Source organism: Vitis vinifera, chromosome 6 (assembly GCF_030704535.1).
Source record: "Vitis vinifera cultivar Pinot Noir 40024 chromosome 6, ASM3070453v1".
NCBI classification, from domain to species: Eukaryota; Viridiplantae; Streptophyta; class Magnoliopsida; order Vitales; family Vitaceae; genus Vitis; species Vitis vinifera.
The window spans coordinates 23574571-23587569 of record NC_081810.1 but is presented as its reverse complement, the minus strand read 5'-3'; the positions used below and the strand labels follow the sequence as shown (position 1 = coordinate 23587569).

Genomic DNA, 12999 nt, shown 5'->3' with positions numbered 1-12999 from the left:
CCAAAATCGGGTATGTTTTGTTTGAATGCCATTTGCAGGATTCAGTGGCGTATGGGAACACAAGCTTTTCCTGATAGAACTTAAATATACTATAAAACGAGGATATGTGGGAACCCCTCTACCTGCATTCAACTTCTGGCTGAACCCAGAATTGGTACTCATATCCTACCTAAATCTGGCACAAGATTTTCCCCTTCATTTTTGTGGCGAAAGGTAGAGATACGTCAGATACACTTTTCAATGCGTTAGGACCACAAGATGGAGCTGAAACTTGGACGCAGTACTACCATCAAAAAACCCGAAAAAGACCGTGCGGGACAGAAAATTACACGATCATGGAGCCAAGCCCTTTGGTCACTACATTACAATTTAAGCTACACCTCGTGGGAGGCGGTCCACAGCCCCCAGGCCGCGTGGGAAAGAAAATTATACGATCATGGAGCCAATCCCTGGTCACTACATTACAGCTAAACTACACTTCGTGGGAGGCGGTCCACATCCCCCGGCTTCTTTATCAATCGGTAAAGAATGGTCATCAAAAATGAATAATAACAGCCAAATATTTTCCCTAAAAGTAGCAGACAAGCAAATTGGATAACACCCGAATATTCTTGCGTTGCTGGCAATGACAATTACATAGTGGGAATTTAATAACCAAATCCAAGTTTAGAATAAAACATTAAAACCACATCCTAAGCAGTATACAATTGACGTCTGTATGCAAGGATTAAGGATTGCCACACAAAGAATAGAAAAGGGGTAGAAGGAGGTGAAGGGTATATAGCAGGCAGCAGCAGACCAGTATTGGGGTGTGGGGGATTGGGTAAGAGTTTTCCAAGTGTGAGTCTTGTGCAAACAGCTTGGCTTTGCTTTTTGTGCGATTACAACCACTGAATTGGGTATTCAACCCACCTCAGGTTCCAGCTATGGTACTCCCAAGATTATCTCTTTATCCCTAATTAATAGCACCTCCCTTTGATTTTTTCAACATCTTCAATCCCGTGACTCCCCCCTGCTGGGTCTCTCTCCCTCCTTTTCTCCCTGTCTCTCTCTCTTTCTACCAACAATACAGCTATCTACTTTCTTTCTTCTTCCCTTCTTTTTTTCCCACCCTGTAACCATTCTACACAATACTGGAGAGCCAAGCCATGGCTGCCTGTGGGAGTCTTCAACACATCTTTGAGAAGCCATTGCCAGAAAATCCAACACTCATGGACACCCTCTCGTCATGGAACCAGATTAAATCCATGAAGCCCCCTGAGCAGCCCTCCTTCACTGAGATATTTGGGGAACTGCATTTCAAAGAGAATTCCGAACTACTATCATCATCATCATACTTGTCCTCCCCGCATCCACCAACATCATCATCTTCGTCATCATTGTCTTCTACATCATCAACATCCTCATTGATAGATTTCAACCCGCAACTGAGGATTGAAAAGAATGAGAATTGGGGTGAGAAGGGGGAGGAGAACAAGGGGCCATTAAATCCGTATGTGAGTCGTCACAGGAACAGTGATAGCTTTTCATCTATGAAGAGTGAAAGCCTACAGCTATGCACTGAGGGTCTTGGGTTCGAAAGCTGTGATGATGTTGAGGACGTGCACAATGAAATAAAGGATGATTGGGAAAACCAAGAGGAAAGGGTGACAAGGCATTCACCAAGGGAGAATGCATACACAGAATTCAGGAGATCCAGGACACAAGGAGGAGCATTCCCTCCACCCATTTCTTGTATAGGGAAGAGCGGGAAGCCTTGGGTTAGCTTTAAATCCTACCGACATGATGGCAGGTTTGTTCTTAAGGAGATTCGGATCCCCAATCAGGAGCTCCTTCATGCGTGCCGAGAAGATGGGCGTCTGAAGCTGCACTTTGTTCAACCAGATGAAATCCTGGAAGAAGATGAAGAACAAGATGTAGAAGACACAGATAATGAAGATGAATATGATGATAATGATGAAGAAGACAATGACGAAAATGGCGAACACGAAGCTGAAATCAGCCATGATGAAGCCAAAGGAGATTCCTGCTTTTCTCCCTTCCAAGGGGAACTGCAAATAAAATTAGGGAAATAAGTCAAGAATTTGCCTTGGATGTTCCTAGAATAGTTGTTTTCTTCTGCTAAGCATTTTCACACTAAATTTCAATGTGAGGTACAGTTTTCCTCTACTTTCTACAACTGTAGTTGCTCTTAGCATGTTAGATTTCTTCAGGCAATGCAACAGTACCTCAAACTAATTTTACCTCAAACATGAACACACAGTGCTTTTGCAATTGAGACTCAATTCATAGTCTAGAAAGAAAATATTTCCTGTGAGGCAAGTCTCTATGTATACCAATTAGTAATCCACTACAGCAGCTCTGCAATGGAAATTCTATTAAAGACTGTTCAAAGTTCAAACAACATGTCAACAATCTAAAATCCTAATCATAGAGCAACTGCTCAAGAATATTAAACTTAGCAACCTAAGAATTTTCTTCCAATACAACAGGTTCCTCATGATTCTATTAATCTCCTGATGCACGTGTACAAGGTTCATATTTATATATCATATAGCATGCTTAATGTGAATGATTCACTGTCTCATCAATCAGAAGTTAAAGGATCAACACCCACTCAAATCAACGTTCATTAAAAATGGAAAGCCCTGTGCATGTTGAAAACTGGTATCACAATTTAACTAGTTAGAATCATCATCTTCTTGGCCATAAGAGGTAGGTACTTTGTGAACCACTTAAGTTCACATACAACAGCATTCTGTTTTCCAGAAACAAAATGCTTCTGAAGTTTTTGTGGCCATATAAAACAGCAAGGATAAATATTAATCAATGGGTTAGGAAGCAGAGTTGTCGGCAAAAGAGAAACACATCCAACTATTAAAAGCAAATCAAACAATAAGAATGTAACAGATAAATGAAGAAAAATGGTAGAAAAGAGGAAAAAAATGTTGCAAATGAGAGGAAATTCAGCATTTCCAGCTAGTGATAGCATCAGCTCCTGTTAAGGTGACACTGCATGTGCATCAAAGACACCACGATCATGGTAAACTTGCTCTCAAATCATGACACATGATGCATAAAGCACAACTGTTTCACAGTTTGCTGCCACATGCAATGATCAGAACAGAAGACTGTTGTAGTCCTATTTGTACTAGTTCATTACTCACCCAACAGAGAGCACAATTTGGGAACCAAAGAAAGAAGGAAGAAGGCAGACGTAAAAGTGCAAGTCCACAAAATCCAAGGCCAAAATATATCCCAGAAAAAAGAGACTGATTGATACACCATTGACTGGAAAAATAGATTCAGATATATTTAATGGTTGATTTCATCAGGATGATGTCTTGTGAAAAAAGAGCTACCTAGAATTGGACAATGGGTAACCCACCAATAACAAAAAGAGAAAGCACAACAGAATGAACTCATATACTAAAATCTATGGGTCAGGCCCTTTCAATCCTGTCCATAATAGATTCTTGGAACAAACTTGTTTACATGGAAAAAGTGGGATACACTTTCCTACAAATGCTTCAACAAATTTCAAGAGAGGTCTTATGGACAAGAACAGAAGTTCTTCTCCACCAAACACATGGCAAGACATGTTCCAAGCCTTCTAAGGCCTAAATATTTTCTCGTCTTGTTCTGGAACCCATATGAACTACACGGAAACCCTACTAGTTGCAGACAGAATGAGAAAATCTGAGGCTGCAATGCTTCCAAAGAGAGATTTCCAGTTAATAGGGATCTACCAAAGGGCCTGTGTCCAGGCTACAATCACACACACATACAATTCTTCCACTCATAGATTGTAATTTCAGGCTCCACTCCAATACAATGCTCGAGATTTTATAGCCTGCTCTATGTCGTTTAAAGTGTTGAACATCCTAGCTGACAATCATATACAATGTGTGTACTACATCTCTCAAACTTAAAGTATAGAACAAGTGGCTTGCAAATAGAAGAGCGGAACCCAAAAATCAAAGGGTCCACTTCGATATCAAGAGGGTAAACCATAAGGATTATAATATTTTTTACCACCTAGTTTTACCCCTTGCTTGAGAGCAAATCTTCAGATTAAATGGTCCAAAATCATTTTATCACACAAATTTAAGGTAGACGTGATCAGCTGATCTTCCAATAGATAATGCTCTAGTGATTAAACCTGCATCAGAACACATGCAACACATAGCATATGACACCCTAACAGTGCTTAATGAACCATACTTTAGATCTGAGAAGATGCTAAATATATTTTTACATAATCATTTTTATTCTGAAATATTTATGAAAAGCATCTATGTTCAATCATGTTTTTAACTCTTTTTTTCTTGAAAAACAATATGATGGTTAAATAATTTTCTTTGTTACCTCTACAGTGAGGTATAATGGTTAAACAATTTTCTTTATTACCTCTACAACAAGGTATTATTGGAAAAGGGATACTAAACATAGTCAGGGTTTGCTGCCATCTAATGTCAGAAGCACCTTATATAGGTCTGGGCGTCGATCCCTAAATATCCCCCAACTATATCTCTTGGATTTGATTTTATCCAGATCAAATTGTGCTACAACAACAGCTTCCTCTTTATCATCAGCAGCTGCGACAATTTCTCCAGTGGGTCCTATAATCACAGTATCAATATCCAAGCATGTTCATCATTGCAAGCAAACAGAGTTACAGATTTCAGTCCAATAGAAAACTGAAATAAAGTTGATTTTAGGGTAGAATTCCATGCATGTAACTAAGGGATAAGAGAGTAAATTGAACTCTGCAGATGATCAAAACAATGAATGGAAAGTACCTGCTATAAAAGAGTTTCCATAGAATGTGATTTCAGTATTTCCATGCTCTGTCTGGATTATTTCCTTCCCAATGCGGTTTGAAGCTACTAGAGGTACCTGAATTAACAAAAATAGATTAATCCCCATTGAGCAGTAGCATTTATGTGACACCAACTTCTGTAAACATCATACTCAAACTTCACAATTAATGGCAAGCCCTAGATTTAAAAGGGCAGCAACAACAGAGAACATCTAGTCTGTCATTTCCTTGCTTTAGGGATGATAAGATAAGGTGCTTGATTACTTGAATGGATGATTATTAGTCCAAGGACAGGGGAGCTTTAAAAATAAAGCAAGATACAAAATGCCAATCAACTCTTTACAGAAAGCACATGGGCAGCATATCACATAAATTAACTTAAGAATCAAAAAAACTGATTCTAAGGTTGAAAAAAAAAAATGTCAGTTAACTTACCAAATTAGCCCCAGCATGCCCTTGCATCACTCGCTTCCAGTGATCACAAGAATCAAGTCCGGTATCTTGAGGTTCAGACCCAATAGCAGTAGGGTACAAAAGAATCTCTGCACCTTGAAGAACCATAGCTCGAGCTGCCTCTGGAAACCACTGATCCCAGCATATTGCTGACATTAAAATACAATGAAATGGTGAAGCAAACACTAAAAATCCTGCTTCTAAGCTGTGAAATTAACACATTCATGTTTGCATTGTAAAGCCAGAGCCTAGAGTATAGCATTTTATAGTTGAAGATTTTCATACAACCCTTTGGATGCACCCCATTAGTCGGTTGGTTTGCCTAAATAAAATTACTATCAGACCTAAGAAGCATAAATAAATAAAATCTTTAATATTAAAGTAAAAGCATAATAGAAAAAATTCTTACCAACTCCAATTTTTGCAAACTTAGTTTCAAAAACCTGTTCACCAGCAGCATTATAATTACCATAAGTTTCACTAGAAAATAAAATCACCACCAAACTAAATGTACTGAGGAAGCATTAGATCTGATGAAATTTCATCAACGTAGGCACCTTAAAGCCAGTGTCGCCTGGATTGAAGTAAAACTTTTCCTGGTAGCCTGTAAGAAATAACTATTTATTATAATCAAAATGGATAGAAAACATACCAGCTCGGTATATAGTATCCTTACATTCACATACCTGGTCCATCTGGGATATGGGACTTTCTGTAGATTCCAAGATCAGTGCCATCAGCATCAACTATGGCAATTGAATTGTAATGAGCATTGTTTGCCTCTTCAAAGAAGCTAACTGGTATCACTACTCCCAACTCTTTTGCAAGTTTTTGCATCCTGCATAGCATGCAGATGTACAACATAAGTTCAACTTGATTAAATTGTAAATGTAGTAGGAATTCAAGATGTCCTTTTGTTCCTGTGCTATAAAAATACGAAGATAATTAGTACAGGAGGATGACATTCCAACTAGCTGAGCAAATCTAGAAGCCAGGTTTGGGTTGAAACATTTACCTCAGAATTGTAGGATGACCCTTGTAAGGCTTAGCTCGCTGAAAGAAATCCTCCCTCTGTGCTTGACAGAAGTAATATCCTTCAAATAGTTCCTGGATGAACCCATAAGCACACAAGGTAAAAACTAAAAATGAATATAAAGGATTTAGGGAGAGCTACTCCTTTGTGGTATGGTGTTAAAAGCATTTATTGATTGTACTCCAAAAGATGGGATGCCAATTTAATTGTCAGGTGATCTCACTGTTGTCCTTGGGAAGTCATCTTCCAGGGATTTCATAGTTTCTCATTTTAACTTCTTAATTTTGTGTATCCTTAATTTGACAAGAAAAAAAAAAAAAAAAAAGCAAACCCGAGAATAAAAAATTAGGAAAAAAGGTAGAAGAAACAATTAACAGCCCCCAGTCCCCTGCTTCCCAACTTTCTACAACTCTTTTCTTTTTCTTGTTTTTCCTTTCTCTTTTTTCTTCTTCTTTTTCTTTTTTTTCCCCCCTCTTTTTTCCTCTCCATTTCCATATATTCACTAAGACCCTATTTACTACAGTTTTTTTCTGAACTCCTAAAAGTTCTTTCTAACACTTAGTACTTTGCACTATGCTTGGTTACATACTAGAGCACCTTATGGCAGAAGGCTTATGGCAGAAGGCTCTTTTCAACAAAGCGATGACCTAGATACTTTTGCAAAAAGCTTCCAACAAGTGGTTTCAGAATTTAATTTTTTTAATACACTAAATACTAACCAATTTTTCAAACTAATATTGTCAAAGAAGTAGTTTAATAGAAGTTGCAGATAAATCAAACAGGTCTTAAGTTTTTTAACAATATTCCTTTCCTTCGTTAAATATTTATAAGATGAGTATTCTTTCTACTTTTTTCCTTTTAATTTTAATTTTAATAAATATTTCAACCAAGTTCTTTTCTCATAATTCTTGACAGGTTATAATTGGGGTAATACCTGCCAGCTTTTAGTTCCACTTTTTTTTTGTCCTCCATACTTTTTCTTGTTCTTTTATTTCCATTTACAATCTTTGCTAAAAGCGTTCTAGACAGATTTTTGTCAATAAATAGTCTTGTAGGTCAATTGAAAGTAGAAATTGGAGTCTTGTGTGATCATCTGTCATGCAAGGCGGCAGAGTGCAAGGATGGAGTCTTGCAATTCAGGCCAGTGACAAGTGTTTCAAACTTACAAGTAATAGTCAATTAACTAACCTATGGAGATTGATAAATTGAAAACACTAGAATATCCTAACATATTATGTAAAATAATAATAAAATTGCCTACCAAATTTACAAACTTGACAAAACCATGGTGATTAATAAAGCATGTATGTACTCAAAAAAATCCCACCACAAGTGACATCAAGCCTGCCATAGTTGCAACCATTTAACAATGTATGTTGGTGATGTCTTATGACTCTTATCTAGTGAAACAAAGCCCTATTGAAGGAGTTAGCGTGTGTAGAGCACATGAATGAAAAAAAACCATCTTTTTTTAACTTTTTCTACCAGTAAATGAAAGAACTCCCACAAATTACAAAGGAGCATTAGATGTCTATGCTTATAAAATTGCCCAAAGTTGACCTTGCTGAAGTTGTCATCTTCATCTTTTAAAAGAATTCAGCATCCAGAGATGCTTGCTTTAGATTAATGCAGTCAATTGGGAGACCAGAAGACAAATGTGGAAAAGAGAGATATGGGCTGGCCGTAATGGGATTGATATTTCCACAACCTGTTTCAAGCAATGATTTATGATTATCCAAAATTGTTGGATTTAACCTAGCTTATTATTTATGCTCCAAGTCTTGAATCACCACATGTTCAATCATGTGATTCAACAGAAGTGTAGCAATTTTGTTTGCAAGAAGAAATTAGCAATGACAAAATAATCTAATAATCCATTGTAAATATTTTTCTTTGCCCATTTCTGATCTAAACACTTTTTAATCTAAGTTTAGCACGACAAAGAACAAGTTTTTATTAATTAAATAAAACTAAACCCAATCCTTTCTTTGTCATTTAGCTCCAGCTATGGCCATCTCTTCAGTCAAATATTAGCTATCAGATATTTTCCAACTACCTTTACCCAAATCCCATATTCTTCTTAGCCAACCTTTTTCCATTGCAGCACTTTCTACTTAAATCATACTGGCCTTCTTGCTTGTGTAGTCATGGATCTTTGTTGCATGTAAACAGACAATCTCTCATATCATATCTAAATTGGAGCCACCTCTACTTTCTTATAAATGCATTCATTCCCTGAATGATCTTTTCTTGTGTTACCTCTCACGCATCTCAACATCCTCATTTCATCCACAAACACATTTTAAGAGTGCCTTGGTTCTTGACTACCTAGTAGTTTGTACCACGTATTTGTGGCAGTTGATTTATGCTCTTTTTGGTGTACCGCGGGTGATACACTCTTTAGTTAGAGGGGGTCTCTTGAGCTAGCATGGGTCCTTTGTTAGAAAAAAGAAAAAAAAAGAAAAGAAAAGGCTTTGAAATTTGCTCCATTGTGCTTGTTTTGGACCATATAGAGGGAGATATATAGGAGAGCTTTTGATGGTTTTGAAAGCATGGACCAAACAATTAAAAATTCTTTTTTGTATCTTTTTTGGGACTAGGTTAGATTGCATATTAGGGGTAGTTCTTTGTCGCTATTAGACTTTGTGGATTGGTTAGGCTCTTTGTAGGGCGCGGATGTTGGTTTTCATGTTTTCAAGCCTTTTTTTGGTCTTTTGGTTGCTTTGTATATGTTGTGTATACCTTCTTGTTTTTATGTTTAATACAATCTTTACTTACCTATCAAAAAAAATACGGAGCCTTATGGATATCGAACTGAACTTTTCTTTAACAGGATCCATATTCAAGTTCAACAACCACAAGAAACTCAAATACACTTCTCTACTTCATTCATCTCTCTCCAATGTCTTTCTCAAACTTCCCCCTCATAAAATTGGGTGTCAATAAGTCAAATCAGGTCTGCTGTATTGAGGTAAGATTATTCTAAAATTTTACTCAAACCACACAACGCATCTAATAATTGTGTCAAAATTCTTTAGGCACAAACATGAGCAGTTTAGTAGAGAGTAACATGACATAACCCGTACCAATTTGTTGATCAATGCTTCAATTGAGTTAGGTTAGCAAGTATTCAACTTCACATGCATAATACACTAACTTAAGTGTCAACTTGATATGATTATGCTCAATTGACAATTTATATATATAAAATTAATATGAACTCTTGCTGATTTTTTCTTAACTTTCCAAAAATATAGAAAGAATGTACTGTTTGTTCAAGTATTTTATTTAAAAATACTACAAAATAATGTGAACTATTAACGATAAAATTTTTCCTTAAATCTCTAAAAAAGCACAAAGTCATATAAGTTTAAAATACCAAATACAAATGAAGCCATTTTGTGTCTTAAGGAGAACTTTTCTTTAAATGTCTAAAAATGCACAAAGTTATGTAAGTTCCAAGGATCATATATAAATTGAGACATATTTGCAATGAGAACTTATTCTTTAAATCTAGAAAACCACAAAAAAAAAACTCTATGAACTAAAAATCTTATATGCTTATTAAAAAAGTAAAAACTAAAAAAAATTAAATGAATAAATCAGCATCCAGAAAAGTGAACTATAGGTTTGCCTTTTAACTCTCAAAGGATAAAGATAGCCCATAATATTTCAATTTCCTTCTTCCCAGGTTCCTAAATATCTAAATTGTCCCAAGCACACATCTACTCCTGTTTGGTTCACAACATTCAGCATTTGCAAGAGGATAAAGCACTCCAGAGTTAAAACAAACAAATGACCTCAAGGACCACTATAGAAATTCATAAAATAAACACACCAAAGTCACAGTACAGCTTTAAAAATGTATTCAGCACGCATACTCCTGCAAGAAATATATATATCCCAGGCTTCCCAAGCACATACCTGAATAAGAATAATATTTGCACCCTTCCTGTGAGCATCTCTCACCAACCTGCATATGAAAAGGTACCTTAGCAACACCATACAATATGCCAAAATTTCATAAAAGGTGAAAATGTTATCATGCCGTGAATATCACCCAAAAGCAGCACATATAACAATTCATAACGAAAATAATTAAACGCTGAAAAACCAACCAGGATCTTCATGACTAGATGCCAACAGCATCAAGGATATTAGAGGCTGAAAAAGTTCCTAGAGTATAAGGGCAAAACAGGAAGAATCCCCACCCAAAATAATGGAACTGATATTGATTCAGTTGCTCCAAAAAATTGTAAACACAAAACATCAAGGATACTGTAAGTCTGTAATGTTATACATAATTGGAAACAGATTTGTAAGCTAAGCGTATGGATTCAAAAACAACAAAGAAGGGCATGAAGAATTCAAATGAAATGCATAAATGAGAGTGAAAACTCAAAGAAAAGGAAGAAAGAGGTGCTTGTGCTTCACATGAATGCTTGGACCCAAGAAGGGCAGTTTTCATCCCTGATCGTGTTGTGTGCATACGCACATCATAATATTGACGAGAAAAATAGCAGGGCACTGAGTTATGAAACACTAGATCTAAAACCTCGAAACCCAAAACCCTAGTAACCCATTTGGGTGCTGAGAAATCCCAGTAAATGAAAAGAAAATATAAAATAAAAAGTTGGGAAATCATACACAGCGAAATAGAAGCCCAAACCACATAGTTTTGATCTTGTTACTCTGGGAAATATGAACAACCAAAGAGACCAGAAGATCAAAAATAAAAAGATGAGAAAAAGAAGAGAGAAACCTTTCAGCGGTATTGAGGTTAGTGGGGACGTCGTCGGTGCAGGCGAATTGCAGAGCTGAAACCACCACTACTCTGTTTCCCTCCATTCTCCCTTCCCTCTTCTCTACTTCTCTACCCACAGCCGCCATTCTTGCATCCAAAACTGAACCCTTTTAATCGGTTCGGTTTCGGACCGACCATTCACCATGTAATGATGTAAATTTCAATATCTATGACTTAATGGACAATCTGTCTCTCATTAATTATTATTTGTTAGTGTCTTTCAGAATTTTCAATTTTGCTGTCGTCTCTATCTTCAATTATGTTATTAATTATTGGGAAAGAAATTAATGATTACTCTGTTACTGAAATTCTACAAAATACCACTAGAATTTCATATATTTTTTCATTCCTCTCGTTTTAATCTTGTCATTCCTATGGTTTTCATTTCCGATTGATTCTTGCTTACCATAATTTCCTCTTAGTCCTCATCCCTCTTGGTGAGCATTGTTTCTCACTCTTACTGTCTTGGTTTATTCCTTTATCCCTACCATCTTCGATTAATATAGGACTTTTTGCAACTTAGAATCACAATAAGTTGTCATATTAGGAAACGCTTTTTGTAGTAAGACTAAGAGTTCGTTTTATAGTAATTTTGGGAAGCGTTTTTAATATTTTTAATACTTGAAAGTTTTTATTATTTATGTGTTAAAACTATTATAAACGTTTTCTAAAATCACTTCCAAACACACTCTAAAATCATCTTTCCACCTTTTGTCCACCAACTCTTCAACGACTTCTACCTACATCATAACTAATTTCATCCCAATATAATTAAAATACTTACAGGGCGTATGGTGCTTAACCCTTGGCATAATTTGGATCTTAGTCTAAGGGATATTCCCTTTGCATACATTTTGAAGAAGATGAAAAAGGAAAGCACTTATTTATTCTCTCCTTTAAAGAATGGAGAATGTATACGTGGAAGTATATGGAGATTGGTAATTTGATTCTCAGAAATATGAAAAGGCTATGGAATGTTCCATGGACCTTTGGATCACTTGGTGGGTGTCTTTTCCATCTATTATCCCTGCTTTCACTTTCCCAATCATGAGTCTTTTATTAAGGAATAGAGTGTGTTTTTCCTCTATACAAAGAAGAGTGGAGGTTTTGCAATAAGATTTCCAATGAACTAATCGAAGTGTTTGTGATGACACTACAAAAATCTAGGAGAGAGCAAGATTTTCTACTTCTTAAGAAGGTGGGTTAATCAAGCTATCAAATGAATCCCTCCTACTAATGACTAATGTTTTGAAATCTGAGAGCGCCCTCACCATAAGAAACAAAAGCTTTCTAGTTTTAAGACTCTTTGAGTGTTAGGATCATCTTGCTCTTTCAAAAGAAATAGGTTTGGAATATTCCTTGAAGAAGGTGGTGTTTATTTTTATACTTAATTCTAAATAGAATTTTAATACTTAATAGTGTTAAGTATGAGATTATTTATTTTTTTAATATTTTATTTCTATTAAACATTAAAAAGTAAAGAAAAATCAATACAGTATCTTTTCTATTTAGAAAAAATCAAATATTTTGATTTTTTCTATTCAGCAAAAAATTTATAATAAGTCATGAAAAAGTAAAAAATAAAAAATTTAAAATATAAAAGCAAATTACTTTTAGCAAAAAGTTGAAAAAACAAATGCCCTCGAAGTCACAAGTAATATTTCTTAAAGAAATCCTAAATAATATTCCTTGAAGAAATAAATGACGAGTTAGGAAAGGTTTTAATGGTCATATTAGAAATTAGTAATAGGAGGGAAAGGGACAGAGAGGAGGATACTCCCTCCATCCCAAAATAGATTGTCATCAACTCTTCTACAAACAATGTGATAGATCTCCTCAAGAAAGCTTTCCTCATTTAAGAAGGGTTAGAACAAAGGAAAGCTTATC

General features: G+C 35.8%; 2 protein-coding genes across 2 annotated transcripts; one reads left to right on the top strand and one right to left on the bottom strand.

Annotated features, from left to right (window-relative positions):
• The first annotated feature begins 548 nt into the window (after nt 1-548).
• LOC104879735 (suppressor protein SRP40) lies at nt 549-2250 on the top strand. Its single transcript, XM_010653574.3, has one exon. It carries the CDS (start codon nt 1149-1151, stop codon nt 2073-2075), a length of 927 nt encoding a protein of 308 aa, XP_010651876.1. The 5' UTR covers nt 549-1148; the 3' UTR covers nt 2076-2250.
• Nucleotides 2251-4251: 2001 nt separating this feature from the next.
• Nucleotides 4252-11569, bottom strand: LOC100260445 (N-carbamoylputrescine amidase). The gene is made up of 9 exons (XM_002274877.5): nt 11071-11569; nt 10233-10281; nt 6291-6382; nt 5962-6113; nt 5833-5879; nt 5685-5718; nt 5258-5424; nt 4803-4899; nt 4252-4622 (listed from the first exon to the last, which is right to left on the bottom strand). Exons 1-9 carry the CDS (start codon nt 11196-11198, stop codon nt 4453-4455), a joined length of 936 nt encoding a protein of 311 aa, XP_002274913.1. The 5' UTR covers nt 11199-11569; the 3' UTR covers nt 4252-4452.
• Between the last annotated feature and the right edge of the window lie 1430 nt (nt 11570-12999).